This window comes from Erithacus rubecula (assembly GCF_903797595.1).
Source record: "Erithacus rubecula genome assembly, chromosome: 4".
NCBI lineage: Eukaryota > Metazoa > Chordata > Aves > Passeriformes > Muscicapidae > Erithacus > Erithacus rubecula.
The window spans coordinates 46,108,949-46,123,243 of NC_136686.1; the positions used below are offsets into that span (position 1 = coordinate 46,108,949).

General features: G+C 37.0%; 1 protein-coding gene across 2 annotated transcripts in view; it reads right to left on the minus strand.

The window, feature by feature from the left end:
• Positions 1–2,602: 2,602 nt before the first annotated feature.
• Positions 2,603–14,295, minus strand: part of ASZ1 (ankyrin repeat, SAM and basic leucine zipper domain containing 1) — a 32,719-nt gene continuing 21,026 nt past the window's right edge. For both annotated transcript variants that reach the window (XM_079303304.1, XM_079303305.1), the window contains exons 10-13: positions 9,822–9,934; positions 5,424–5,529; positions 4,906–5,019; positions 2,603–3,136 (exon numbers count right to left, since the gene is read on the minus strand). In XM_079303304.1, coding sequence (XP_079159430.1) covers positions 2,984–3,136; positions 4,906–5,019; positions 5,424–5,529; positions 9,822–9,934 — 486 coding nt within the window. In that variant the 3' untranslated portion in view covers positions 2,603–2,983. The remainder of the gene's footprint in view (positions 3,137–4,905; positions 5,020–5,423; positions 5,530–9,821; positions 9,935–14,295) is intronic.

Below are 14,295 nucleotides of genomic sequence, written 5' to 3' on the forward strand. Positions count from 1 at the left end.
TCTCAAAAGCTTAAAAGACAGCAAAAGAAAGAAGAATAAATTCCACATTTTAAATCTTATCCTCAACAAGGCACTTGAATGAAATAAAAGAAGATAAACCAAACACATGCTGAGGTCAATGGAGAATGCAGTAGAAAAAAAAGCTCACTATTTCTCAATTTAAGAATACATATACCCCAAACTGCTCTTTATTACTTGTAATTGCATAGCAGGAATAATTAAGGGTAATGCCTTATGAAAGGCACAAATCAAATTTAAAGAGCAGGGCAAATCCCAAAGCGTGGAAGAGAGACAGAGGACACAGAAGCAACAGCCTATCTTAGACAGGAAAATTCTAAAAAAAACCCAAACTTGCCTTTCCTTCAGATCTCCACAGGATGGCCCAAGGCCCTACTTTTACACAACAGCCTAAAGAGTCAGAAAAGGCCAGGATATGAATAGTCATCCCTATGAACACAAGTTAGGTATCCAATGACTTTGCAAGTAGGAACCTCACTGCATCTTCACACAACCAGGTATCCCAATGGATTTGGCCCGAGGTCAAATTCACTCAATCCTCAGCATCTCAATTTGCACTACTGTAGGAGGAGAACAACAGCAGCAGGGCTGCACAGTTTACCTGTTTAATACATGCAAAGCTCTTTAGCATTTTCCCCCAATCCTCTCATAGATGTGCAAATCATTGTATTCTTACTCTTCTGGGATAATGACTGCAATTTGATGACTTGTAGAAGGAGATCTCTCAGCAGGGACTTTTCATATGAAGGCTCCCTTAGGAGGAGCTGGTGGGGGTAAGAATTCTGACAGTGTAGCTCAAGAGCCAGATGTTGAAAGAATCTTTTTCTTTGCTTCCTGCCCTATCACTACCATATTGTGATAACTTGTCAGAGAATTTGAAAGAGACACTGCAACAACATGAAAGTGAATAAAGGGTCTTGAAATGCATCATCTAAGCCCGAGTTTGGAATCCAGAAGCTAATGCAATTTTGTTATTCTTTTTATTTTATATGGTATGCTAGAATTACCAGCAACTATAATGCATTACTTTTCCTTCCAAAGTATTTTACACCAAAGGCATAATAATTGAGTTAAATATTGGTAAAACTTTTCTGGAACAGGTTTTCTGTTCAACTGCAAGAGCTCCAAGTTAAGCTTAAAAGGCCTTCATCTGACCAGGTATTTTCTTCAAATTGATGGACAACAAGTTTAAATTTTTGTTGTCTCAAATGTCAAGATCTACTAGTGGCAGGAAATGCATCTCTTGAAATGAAAGCTATATTCAGTGTCCTTTGAAGTGGCTTTGTTAATGCAAATTGTCACTTAAGTGGAGTAAGGGCTAAGAAGCAGAATCCTTTGAAGGGCAGAAACCTTACTAGTAGTCAAAATAATTCCACTTAACTAATGAAAAGTCCATGTTGGAAGCATAGTCTGAACAACATGCCGGGCATCCCCCTCCACTACCAACCCCATAAACCCTGAACATCTTCACCCAGCAGAAACTCCCAAAAGATATCAGGTGTCAAAGTTCTAGTACTATCTGTGAGCCAACCCACCATTGAGCAATTGCATTTGAACCATATTTCGAGCTGATTAGAGGAGGAGTGGTGTGTGTATATAAAAGATTCTTCTTTCCACAGTATGTGCCTTGTTAGTTTAGGGCTAATTCTGAAGTAATATGAGGAAACAGAACTATTTTTAAAGTATTTCCTTTTATATATTTTGTTCATGCTGATAGAATGTTCACTTCCACTTCTGATAGATGGCAATGGTGAATACAGCTTATCCCCTCTAACACCAGTTTGGAAGTAGAAAAAAATGGAAAAAATTCCCCAATTTATGTTTTTTGCCTTTGGCCTCATCACTCTGCAGGATTTTCTTGGCATTGAAGAATGAAAGGAGATAAAATAACTGCAGTAACAAGGAAACACACTAACACCTACTGCAATTCTCTAAAAAAAAGCAGAAAACAGCAGTAACAACAATCGGAATAGGACCCAAGTTTTTATCTTCTCCTTACTAGTCTCTAGAGGGAATATCAAAGGTTAAGACTCCACATAATATTTCTGAAAACTCAGAGACCAAAAGTTTCACACACTCATTCAGGTTTATGTTTTTTTAGACTCTTTTTGTTTCATTTCAAAAGAAAAATGTTCCTTTCAAAATATTCAGCATTTTTACAGATGTTTACTGAAACCTGCAAAACAGAACTAGTTTGAATTCACTTAAATCAATTTCCTTTTTTTCCCAGCATAACTGGTTTGGTAAGCAGATCAAAACCAGTTACAAATGCTTCACTGTGGGATTACAAATACCTTTTTAAGTGAAGAAAATATTAAGAAAAAATTTGTAGTGAAAGACCAGACCAAGAAAAATCAAGATGCTATGCCTTCTAAGTTGTCTGCAGTCTTGTAGCAAAGGACTACTATAATCCTTTAATAGATGTGATGAAACACTTAATAGAGGTGAGTATCCCTAAGGAAGCAGATTTTAAAGGCATAATTTAAGTATCATAGTTCAGTAAAAAATGACTTTTTGGACAATATGTAACAAGATCTCCACAGTTCTCTTGATTATGAAAATAAAAACAACACACGTGTCTCTCTGCAAGAGAAAAGATTTTTATCAACATAAAATTGAAAGTGATACTTGAAATATTTTATACCCTCCCAACCCCCAAACACATCTGCATTATAATTTTAATTACAAACATGTGATATATAATCAGAATTTGCTTATGTTCACCTCTGAAAAGGTAAAAGTAAAAAACCGAAACTAGTAATTAGCAAGAAATAACCACAGGTTTATGTCAAAAACAGAAAAGCAGCTTTGACAACATTTGAGACTTACATTCTATATCAACAATGAATTTCAAAACAAAACCGTAAGACACTCTTAAATAACAGTTTTAATTTTTAATAACTTTTAGATCAAAGTATATACTAGATATGAATACTTGCAGATATAATGAGAAACAGCACTAAACTTAAATTCGAGTTCTCTTTGCTACTGATTTAATTACAAATAAGAAAAAACCAAATCCAAGCAATGTTACCACTCCCATTTTTACTAATCTTTTTTCCAAGGTGGCTGCTTTTCGTGGAAGTTTCACTTGGTTAGGTTTAGTCTTCTCTTCATACTGAGAGAGATGTTAAATCCATGTAAAAAGTAAAAAAAAGAAGTTAGTGTGAAAGCTTCTTAAGTAGATTATAAAGTACCCAGTTCTAAGAATCTGCATGCATCTAGGACTGCCTCTGTCCTGCTTAATTTGAAATAAATGTGTGTAAACGTCCATCTTATCTGATGTTCAATCACTATGTAATATATTAGAAAAACATTTATAAACCTAATTACTCAGGAGTAAAACATTGCTATTATTAGATGCTACAAAAATCTAATAACAAAACAATTGAACTCTGACTGTCAAACGTTTTAACTAGAACTTCTGCCATTTAATTATTAAAAAAGCCTGCTTATTTTAAAAGGAAGTTAAATATTAGATTAGACTTTCCTGGAATTAAAGGGAGAGTGGAAAGTACCTTACAAAGTCCTTCTCAAATACATGTTGAACCTGAGTGGAACCTTGTCATAAAGGACAGCAGAAATTGATTCTGATTTCCTACCTTAGTTCACAATGCTTGCTTGGAAGGCCATCTCACTTACTGTACTTTCAAAAATTATATACTATACAGACATGTACTGATGGCAAAGCCTTGTCATGACTAAGCTTAGCAAACAGTACTGAAGACTTCAAAAGAATTGATAGCAACATTTTATGTAAGAAGTTTAACTGTTTCACTTCGATTCACACATTCATAATAAATGCTTGGGTGCTCCACATTCAGAAGGGCTCCATAAATTAAGTAGCACAAAAATGTCTTACATTAAAGTATTCATAAGTGAAATTCATAAAAACATAACGGAATTTTAAAAAGAAGGATTTGCATTTTTTAAGTAATTAGAAGGCTGTTTCACACAGGATACAAAGACACCATGCTTGATCCTGACAGGTACAAAACCTTACACAGAGATAAAATCAAGTGGCACCACTCTTGGAACCCTCCCAGCCCTTATAACTGGCCTGCATATATAAGAGGCAAATATATACCCAATTGATGATTGCATATGCAAAAAAAAAAGAATAAATAGCTGGTAAGCTGCCACAGTCGCTACCTCTTAATATATTTGGTGTTAAGTGATTTATTGGGAGAAGGCTGTTATATTACATTAAATTTACTTAAACTACAGGAAATTGCATTAGTAGCATTATACTCAAGGTCTGAGTTCCACATGGCTTCGTTCAGCAACAGATTCCTTTCTGACACTGATGCTCCATTTACCCTACCCCAGCGGCCGTTCATTTTACCAGCCTATTACTTAAAATGACCCCATCTGACAAGAGAGTGTCACTGTGTTGGTTTGAGAATGACTGATGTGGTGCTAACATCTAGCCTTGACCTCTCCCACCCTCTTCTTTTGTCACTCTGCAGACTTATCTGGGATGCCTCCCATTCAATCCATAAAACCTTAGTATCTTCCTTGGGAGTCAATAATTCCAAACAAAAGATTCCTTAATTAAAAAGTAAGAGTCTAAGTATTCAGCATGGCATCTATGCCACAGTGGCCGTTCAAGAGCACAGGGATACATTCCAATTAATTCTTTCGTGCAGTAGAAAGAAAAAGGTAGATTGTGCTTTCTTCTGGAGATTCTCCACACTGCTGTGGGATATTAGAGATTATTTCTCATTCTGTCCATGAAAAGGCAGAAGGGGGAGAGACTGATCCAAGCTAAGGCTAAACAGCCTTTGGCAGACCAAGGTAGGAAACATTTTCCTGACAGATGTCACATCTGAGGTTGCATCAGAAACTTGTACACAGTGTTTAACAGCCTCACTCACACATACCCACCTCCACCACGAGGTCCTTCAGTTTGCCAACTTCTTCTTCCAACTTTTTAACACTGCAAATCACGTTTTTGCAGACTTCAATGTAACATTCAGTCGGTGCCCACTGCAGTACCATCTGTTAATAATTATAGTTATTTGCCATAATTACATAATTGTAGGTTATAATTTAATATTCTACAGTTAATCTATCAGAAAAGACAGTGCCAGAAAAGGTTTATAACTGCATTTATGCTGGGTTTTAATTGTATGTTTTATGCACAACAAGCTACTATTCCCTAGCAGCCTTTGTTGGAAACTTTTGTCACCTTAACTCTCCTATCAGTAAAAACATGAAGAAACAAATATATCTCCTTTAGTTGTGTGGACCAACTCTTTGAAATAAATAATTTTTAAGAAGTAACCTTTAGAGGAAGAGCATTGGACAGCTTTATAACTATATAGTAACCAAGATATTTGATGAATGTTCATTGTTTTTATTTTACACAGTGGAATAATGCAATCTTCTGTTTGGTTACATACCTTGTGAGAATTTTTGATGAAATGGTTACTCATGGTCTGCACAGGTATGATCAGCTTACTACACTCTTTATTCAATTTCTGAAGAAACCTGAGTAATTCATCTTCACTAGAAAAATAAGATTATATTTTATTTGTCAAATGCTGTAACTTTTTGCAAGCCAAATATTACCTATGGATTTTCCACAGTTTCATACACACAAAAAACACACTATCATTTTAAAAGCCAGTAAGTAAAGACATTTAACATCTTAACAATCTGGGGTTTATTTTCCCTCTTGTTTGCCCCATCCCCTCCCTCCCTTACCTTATTTTGGAAGGACAGTATTTCTGCCACTGCTCAGGACATTTGTGATTTGCAATAATGCTGAACTGTTAAGACTTTAACATTTAAAACAGAAATAGAGAGAAGCATTAATAGGTATGCTGGAGGTTTACAACCAATGCTACACATGATTTTCATGAAAATGGGGAAGTACCAAACCCTTTTAGTTTGTTTTTATAAAATAAACTACTGCTTGTTTCAGAACAATGTAATTGAACTGAGTATTTCAGGTGAAGAAACTAAACATTAAACATCTGGAGATAGTCTGAAAGCTTCTCCCACATTATTATAGTCAAGTCATAATCACAAATATTTTCTTCTACTTAGATAACATTTTAGCTGGCTGGAATCAGTTACGACACCTTTGCTGTTTTATCACAAAGGAAATTATCTTTTGAAGTTCTGGAAGGATTCTTGGCAAATATAAAGTATGTCATGGCTGAAATTGGGGGGGAATGAAAAACATTTATTCTATCATATTACTTCACTACACCACAGTTCTTAAAAATTCCCCATTTTCACAGAATTTGGTACCTGTTGCCGTGACACGCTCTTGTATTTAGAAATGGAAATAATGTTTTCAAAAAATTACCACTTCAAAAAAGAATTAATGGCTGTCAAAACATCAGTGGCTAAACACTGCTAGACACTCCGTAAGTTTATCATCAATCAGTTCAAGATTTTCTACTATGTTAGTTTTTCTATGACTTAATGACTGATTCTCCTTCTCAGAGAATGACTTTGAACAAGTGGGAAGTAAAATCTTCATATAATAGCATGTAAACATAGCCTAAGATTTTGGTCTAAAGGTCAGATGCCTAGAATACATGTCAGGCAATTTTCTAGAAAACTATGCAGTGCTTGCCATAACTGAAGTGCTGTCATATTTTGTGTACTTTCATCTTTAATCAATCAATTATTTTCTGGTTTTGAGAACTACATATGATCTAAACCTACATTATACTAGGAATAAGGTACATCACCAGGGTGTGAGATTGCACCAGATACCACGTAGGTATTTCACTGTATTTGGCCACACACAGTGAATGGATTTTTTTTATTATTATTTCTCTATTTACTCCCTCTGTTCCTATTTTTAAGCTGCTCTGCTTGAATGTATGTACCAAACACTACTGTGGAACAATCTGAAAAAAGCATACATTTAACAGAAAAATTGATTAAGGTTAAACTGGGAAAGTCACCTTAAACAGTAGCTAATTTTTAGTTGCTAAAGAGTTAATATACATTTACAAAGGCACCTAAAAGATTCTTGGTCTACCACCTCAGGTCAGTAGCCAAGTCTCTATTTTAATACAAATGACTCAGATGCTGTTAAGCACTTATGGTGTATCCATATCATACTGGTTTATATCCTCCTGCATGCTGGAAGTTTAGTTCTTCAGTACTGCAGCACATGTACATGTTTGCAGGATTCTCTTCTGCAAGTACACAGTTCTTTTGATGGAGAATTACATAATCATAGAATAGTTTGGGTTGGGAGGACCTTACAGATCATTTAGTTCCAATCCCTCTGACATGGATAGGGACACCTTTCACTAGACCAGGTTGCTGAAAGTCCCATCCAACCTGACCTTGAACACTTCTAGGAATGGGACATCCACAGCTTTTCTGGGCAACTTACTCTAATATCTCACCACCTTCACAGCAGAAAATTTCTTTCTCACATCTCATCTAAACCTGTCTTCCCATCAGTTTGAAGCCATTCCCCCTTGTCCTATCACTACATTCCCTTGTAAAAACTCTTTCTCTGGGTCTCTGGTAGGCCTCTTGTGAATCTCTCTAAGGTCTCCCCACAGTCTTCTCTCCTCCAGGCTGAACACCCCCAAATCTCTCAGACTGTCTTCACAGGATGGTGCTCCAGCCCTCTTGGCCATCTTTGTGGCCCTCCTCTGAACTCCCTCCAGGCTGATGTCCTTCTTATGCTGGGGGTCTTGGAGCTGGTTGCAGTAGTCCAGATGGAGTGTCATGAGAACAGAATTCCCTTTCAACATGGTGCCACTCCTCCTTTGATGCACCCAGGATATGATTTGCCTTCTGAGCTGCAAGTGCACATTTGTTGGGTCATGTTGAGCTTCTTCCAGGAGTTGAATTTGATGATCCTTGTAGGTCCCTTCCAACTCAAGATATTCTGTGTTTCTATGATTCTCATCACCCATACCCCCAAGTCCACCTCTTCAGGGCTGCTCTCAATCCATTCTCTGTCCAGCCTGTACTTGTGCTTGGGATTGCCTTGATCCAGGGACACTGCTCTTGGCCTTGCTGAATTTCATGCACCCACCACTCAAGCCTGTCAAGATTTGCCTAGATTCTATCCTTTGTCTCCAACACACCACACAGCTTGGTGTCACTGGTACACATACTAAGGGTATACTCAATCTCAGTCCCCATGTCTCCAGCAGAGATGTTAAACCAGCACCAGCCCCAGCACTAACCCCCAAAGTGTGTCACTTGTTACTATCTTCATCTGGACATTGGGCCATTGCCCACAACTCTTGCTCAGTGTGGCTATCCAGCCAATTCCCTATGTCTGAGTGGTCTCTGAATGAAATATCCTCACAGACCAGAAGAAACATCAAAGTCCTCTATCAGGATACGAACTCTCTGCTCTTCCAGGTCATGTCAGTCTTTCAAGAGCTTCCTCAAAATGCCTTGCACATCCTCCCAAGTCTGACAGCTCAAACTTTGCATTGTGTTTCAAAAACATTCCTCAAGCAGGCCACAAAATCTGTTTTCATAAACACAGTAATGGATAAAGATACCAGCACAGCATCAGTACTGTGAGCAGTCAATGTATGAATGACTGGTTGGGAGTGGAATACATACTGGACAGTCTCATGGAACTGGGACTCTAAAGACAACATGTGGCAGAATCCCATCATGACATGGCTGCTGATCACAGTGTCAGTACAATTCAGTTCCCTCCAAAGCATGGAGACATGAACAGATTGAATTTGAACCCAAGCATATTCTTTGGGCCAATGAACAACATAACTAACAGAGACACTATACTTACAGCATTCAAATAGTACAGAAAGCTCTACCCAGTATTTTGGAGAGGGAAGAGATATCTATGAGAGTACCAGCACAGCTGTCTGACCACTAGTCAAGAGGGAGATACACATACTTCAAAGAAGAACTGAACCCTTACTATCTAATCCATTTTTAGTAGCTATACTTCTCTAAGTTTGTGACCTAAGAAGAGGAAAGATATGAGCATGGAACTTAAATTGAGGTCTAGGTAAGTCTTCCAGAAAAATAAATGCAATTATACATAAAGGATAAAGAGATTTCAGAAATCTTAAGCTCCTTTGCACTTACTATATCCTTCATCCTTCATTTTGTGCTGGATGTGGAGTGATCTAGCAGTGCTTAGGGAACTAAAGTTTAATAAAGTTGCTGAGGAACACATCTCTCAGCTCAGGCCTGGCTTCCATGGTACTGCACAAGACTATACTACAAGTTGCAGAGCTGATATCTTAATACTACAAGGGGAAAAAATATCAAGTTGGAATGGGAGTCTGAAAAAGTAACACTTCCTTAAAAATTTTCCTTATAAACCTACTGATAGACATAATCTATGATAAGGAAAATAGCTTATAAATTGCTTAACTGGTAAGATTAAAAAATGATATATTTTAGAAGACAGTTAAAACTGCTTCGAGTGCAAGAGAAAAACAATGGAAAAATCTGAAATCTAAACAAGTAGCATTTATGATTTAAGATACACATGCACAAGATGTTATTTTAAGAGTTAAAATTAAAGGCCTATCGAGAAGCAATATGCATCTCTTCCTCCTGCACTTTTTAAAATTGCATCTTACAATCAGATTTGATTGGAAGACTAACAGAGCCTACCATGTCTATGCTCCCAACTTTCTTTGTGAAAAACACAGCCACCACTAGCTCTCATAATCCACTAGCTTGCATATTTTCATTAATGTTATGCATTGAGGGATAAGGAGTGAGACAATTTTACCTCTGAGCCACAGAAAACAACATGGTCAGCTTAAATAGTTAACATTTCACTTCCATTTCTTTGGATATACCATTAATACCTCAATTCCAGCTTCATAATTTCAGAGACGTCTTCAAATTTTTTTCCTTCCACTTGCAGATCGTTAATAGCATCTAGGAGCTTCTGTTGATCTCCAGGATTTGTAATGCCAATCTAAATTTAAAGAGTAATTTGAAATATGATTTAAACTTACTAGACATAAAAGTACAGTAACACATTTCACTAACTTCTAAGTATTAAGATTTAAAAGTTCTTTTTAAAATTATTGCAACCAGTTACAATGTATATAAGCGACAAAGGAAAAAATAAAACCACAGAAAATATTCAATAATGCACAACAAAATGACAAGAAATGAGGAACTGCCCAACTGAAACTGCACAGGATAACCAGAAAATTTGTTCAGGGTTCATTACAAAAAATAACAGCAGTTTGCCTAACTATTCCTGTCTTGTTAGGATATTAGGCTTTCCATTTCAGAATGATCTGAGCCATCTCTGACAGTAAGATAACAAATCATCATGATGGTGATACAGAAATAACTCAGAAAGAGTGGAAACTATCAAATAGAGAATTTTACAAGAGGACATTTTTTAACTGAAGGAAAACACAAAAGATACAATTATGTAACAGATTCTCCAAGTGGAACAGAAAACACTGGCAACTGTGCTATCCGTCAAGTATCTCTGATTAAATTTTAAATCATATTTAAATCCTAGGCTGAGAGTTTTCTTGTAAAACACTTGAAGAAGAAGAACAGCTCATTTGTTAAAAGAGAAATGCTTCTGTGGCACTTTCAATATCTCCCTTGCTCATCTGACAGGCTGCTGTGCAATGCAAGACTGCTGGTGTTAGGAGCCCTAAGATGCTCCTCAACACAAGTGAAAAACCTCTTGACTTTGCTCCTAAGGCACCAGCTGAGTACTTCACTCAACAAGAGTAGACCTCTCTGGCATTTAAGACTGCCAAGATCTCAGAGTCTTCAAACATAGACTATATGGAACTCTCACTGATATTCTGAGGATCTGAAGTTACCTTCTGCACCCTCAAAAATCTGGAAGATGTTAGTGTTTGCAGTCTCCTGGATTTCTGTCAGAAAGAATTTTGAATGAACAGCTGATAAGCCACATCAGATTGACATTCTAGGCAAGAGTTGTTCCTTGGGAAATGCTTGCTTTTTTCTGAGACCCAGTGTTCTGACACCCACTGTACATTGTGACTGCATAAAACTGTCCTCCAGGTTCTCCACCAAGCAGAGGTAACAAATAACTATGGGCTCACAAGCATACTTTTAAACATTTCAAAACCATGTTAAGTTCATAGACATGTAAGTTCTTCAGTAATGAAGAATCCCAACAAGATTAATTGGGAATTCAACTACAGGTGTCAAGAACTTTTGAGTTATTAATAGGTTTCCATGGGTCCCTGAATAAGTTGTACTGAAGTCTTTTTAGCAAATATCTGGGTTTCCTAATCTGCTTCATCTATGTTGAAGCTGCAAATTTGCTCTATTCATTGGTTTTCAGCTTTGCCTTGTGGAGCCCTATCCAGTATGAACTAATACTTTCTTAAGGCTTACAAAGCATCACAGCAGTTATTTTACCATGAACACGCAAGTGGATTTCTGCAATAGAAGTAATTCTGGAGGAATTAAAAGTATCTTGCTTAAAGTAGGAATTTTGTGATGACTGCCTTTGCTTTTGACTCCACCTTCTCATTCCTGAAACCACAAAATCAGGATACAACTTTCTGACCAGCATATCAGGAAGATGTACTTTGTTCCCCTAGGAAAAAAGCATCATTTTGTTCTTCTGCAAATGAGCACTGAGCACCACCACACCTTGAAAATATGTGTCAGGAAGTACAGAAGGTGATAAAGCCTTCTACCACCACATTAATTCTGCATTTAATGGTAAAAGGTGCAGAATTTAGAGACAGAAGGTTGATTGATCAGTCCAAACTACTTCCCTAATTTCTAGACTATCTCTGCAAGAACAGGAAGTGACCCAGAACCCGACTGTTCATGCAATATGAATGTATGGAACAACCACAGTGCAGTAAGCCCTTCTTGATGGATAAGTGGCAGATAATCAAGATAATCCAAATTATCTTGATGAATAATTTTTAAGTTGGTGTTGGTACACTCTGATGTGCTCTGCAGCTCAAATTATTCAAGTATTATTGTGAAGTGGCCATATTTAAGAATGTGCAAGTGCTGTAAAAGGATTTGCTTATATCTGTAAAACAAATTATAAGTACTCTCAATTTTAGCCAGATCAACTCTAGGAACATATATTTTATTCTTTACTTAAATAGATACAAAGCAGCCCCTCAAAATCTAAGAGGCAAGTAAAATTGCCTCAGCACATGAAAGATGATATACTGCACAGATAAAACCAGTGAACCCAATTTGCCTGAGTAACTACTGATTTTAATAACCTGACACACTTCTGTCAAATACTAAATGTTTTTTTCAGGGTGTGGGGGAAGAGGAATGAGTCCTGGAACTGTGATATACAAGCAGATACACCAGATAATTATCCAATTACGCAGTTAAAGTATTTTGAATTTTGATGTGTCAACTTTTCATTATTCTCAAATTCAAAACAAGATGCCAATTTATCTTATTCTAAATGAAATAAAATGTAAGAAAGAAACATTTTTAATCCCAAATGCATCCAGAAGCAAAATTACTTCTGTTGCTATCCTATGAGAAAAATGCTTAAAACAAAAAATGTGAGTGTCCTAAGCAGTGCAGGCAAAAACCTCCAATTGTTGAATAGACATGTCCCATTGAACCCATTTTTTTCTAGAATGGAACCGTTTATAATCTTAAGGAATGCAAGCTTTCAGTTTGAAAGACTCATTGTTTAGGCTCTGTTGTAAAATACAGATAAAGATATTTACAGAGAAAATATCTTCCTATAGTTTGATGGAGGAAAGCATATCATGTTAATGAGAGGATTTCTCCCCAGTTCTCTGGATACAAAGCAGCTTGGTTCAGAGACATCCATCAGAGGTCATCATTAATCTTTGTAGTAATAAGATCCAGGCTCTTCAAAACAGCTGGCTGTTAGTTGAAAGTCTGCCATCACAGTAAAAACTTTCAACTCTGAAGTTACAAGGAAACAGATTAGATTTGTTCTATCAGCAGCGTGGGGAGAAACTGCTAGCAGAGCTCTAAAAAGAGACTGCATCAAGAATTTAGGATAACTTATGAAGTGCTAATAAGCCAGGAGTGTTATGCCATTTTTTAGCTTCTCAACTGAAGACTCACTAATTAATTTATGTCCATGCAGAAAGCATGACTTATTTTTGAGGAACTGTTTCCTGCTGTTGCAAAGTTAACAGACAAAGCAATTAAATTCTTTCAGACATTATCTTCCAGCTGATCCATGTAGTTATTTCAGTTTGTTCAAAGCTTTGTTTGCTTTTATAGTAGCAAGCCTCAAATAATTTAGAACACTGAAATAGAAGCAATGATTTTGAGTGAAATTACACCTCTTTGGAGAGGGAACCATAATGCTTAGGCATTTACTGAAGTCCACAATTCTCTCCTGTTCCCCCAGTGTTTCTTGGACAAAAACAAGCAATAATTACAATGCCAAAACAAGTGATCAATATCATAATACACTCAGACAAATTTAGAGTTTAATGCAATCATGCCCAACACAGCAGCTCACACAGTAATGAGAAGAAATCCACAAGAATCTCCTTAAAGGCCAAAACTACTATCAATAGGGGCTTTAGAGCTCTAAAAATCCCAGGACACCAGGATGCTGTCCAATGATCCTGAGCTTCAGAAAAGCAGTAGCATTGAATCACACTGACATGTCTGGCAATGTTTTTCCCTAGATGAACTCTTAAAAATCTCTTAATTGGCAAAGTTCCCTATATGAACACCCCCTGAGAATACAGAATTATTTGTGAGTTCTGTCAGTAAAATTAACTGCTCAGTTACAAGACAAAAACATCAATCAAAACAATCCTTGTTGACATCCACTTTAAAGGAACACCACACTGGATCCAGCTGCCAGAACACACACCTTCTTGGTACCAGAATTAAGAGGAAAAAAAGCTGACACTAAGGACATGGCTAGTTCCAGTAGCATGGAGCAGTCTTGAAGCAGCTGTTTTGATGAGGTGTCTTTGGAATCCCAGAACAGAGATTCCAAAGCTCCCCAGTACAGAGTGCTCAGAAGAATCCTGCAGCCTGAAGTACTCAAGTTGTTCCAATGAGACTCCTATAATTGGATTTTATTACAGCATCCTCCTGCAAGCACAGAAAGTCCTTTCACTTCCCACAGGAAAAATTCCAGCAAAGAATAAAGAAAAGCAACCACCACATCTCAACTGAGAACTGAAGCCTTGTAAAAATGCTTCATTTAGTCAATAGACCAATCTTTGCAAACAGCAGAAGACCAACCTTCCCAGCTGCAGTAAACTGTAAGAAACAAAATCTTCTCTTTTCTTCCTTTTTTGGGGGGATAAGGTTTTAAACACCTGCTCAGGATAC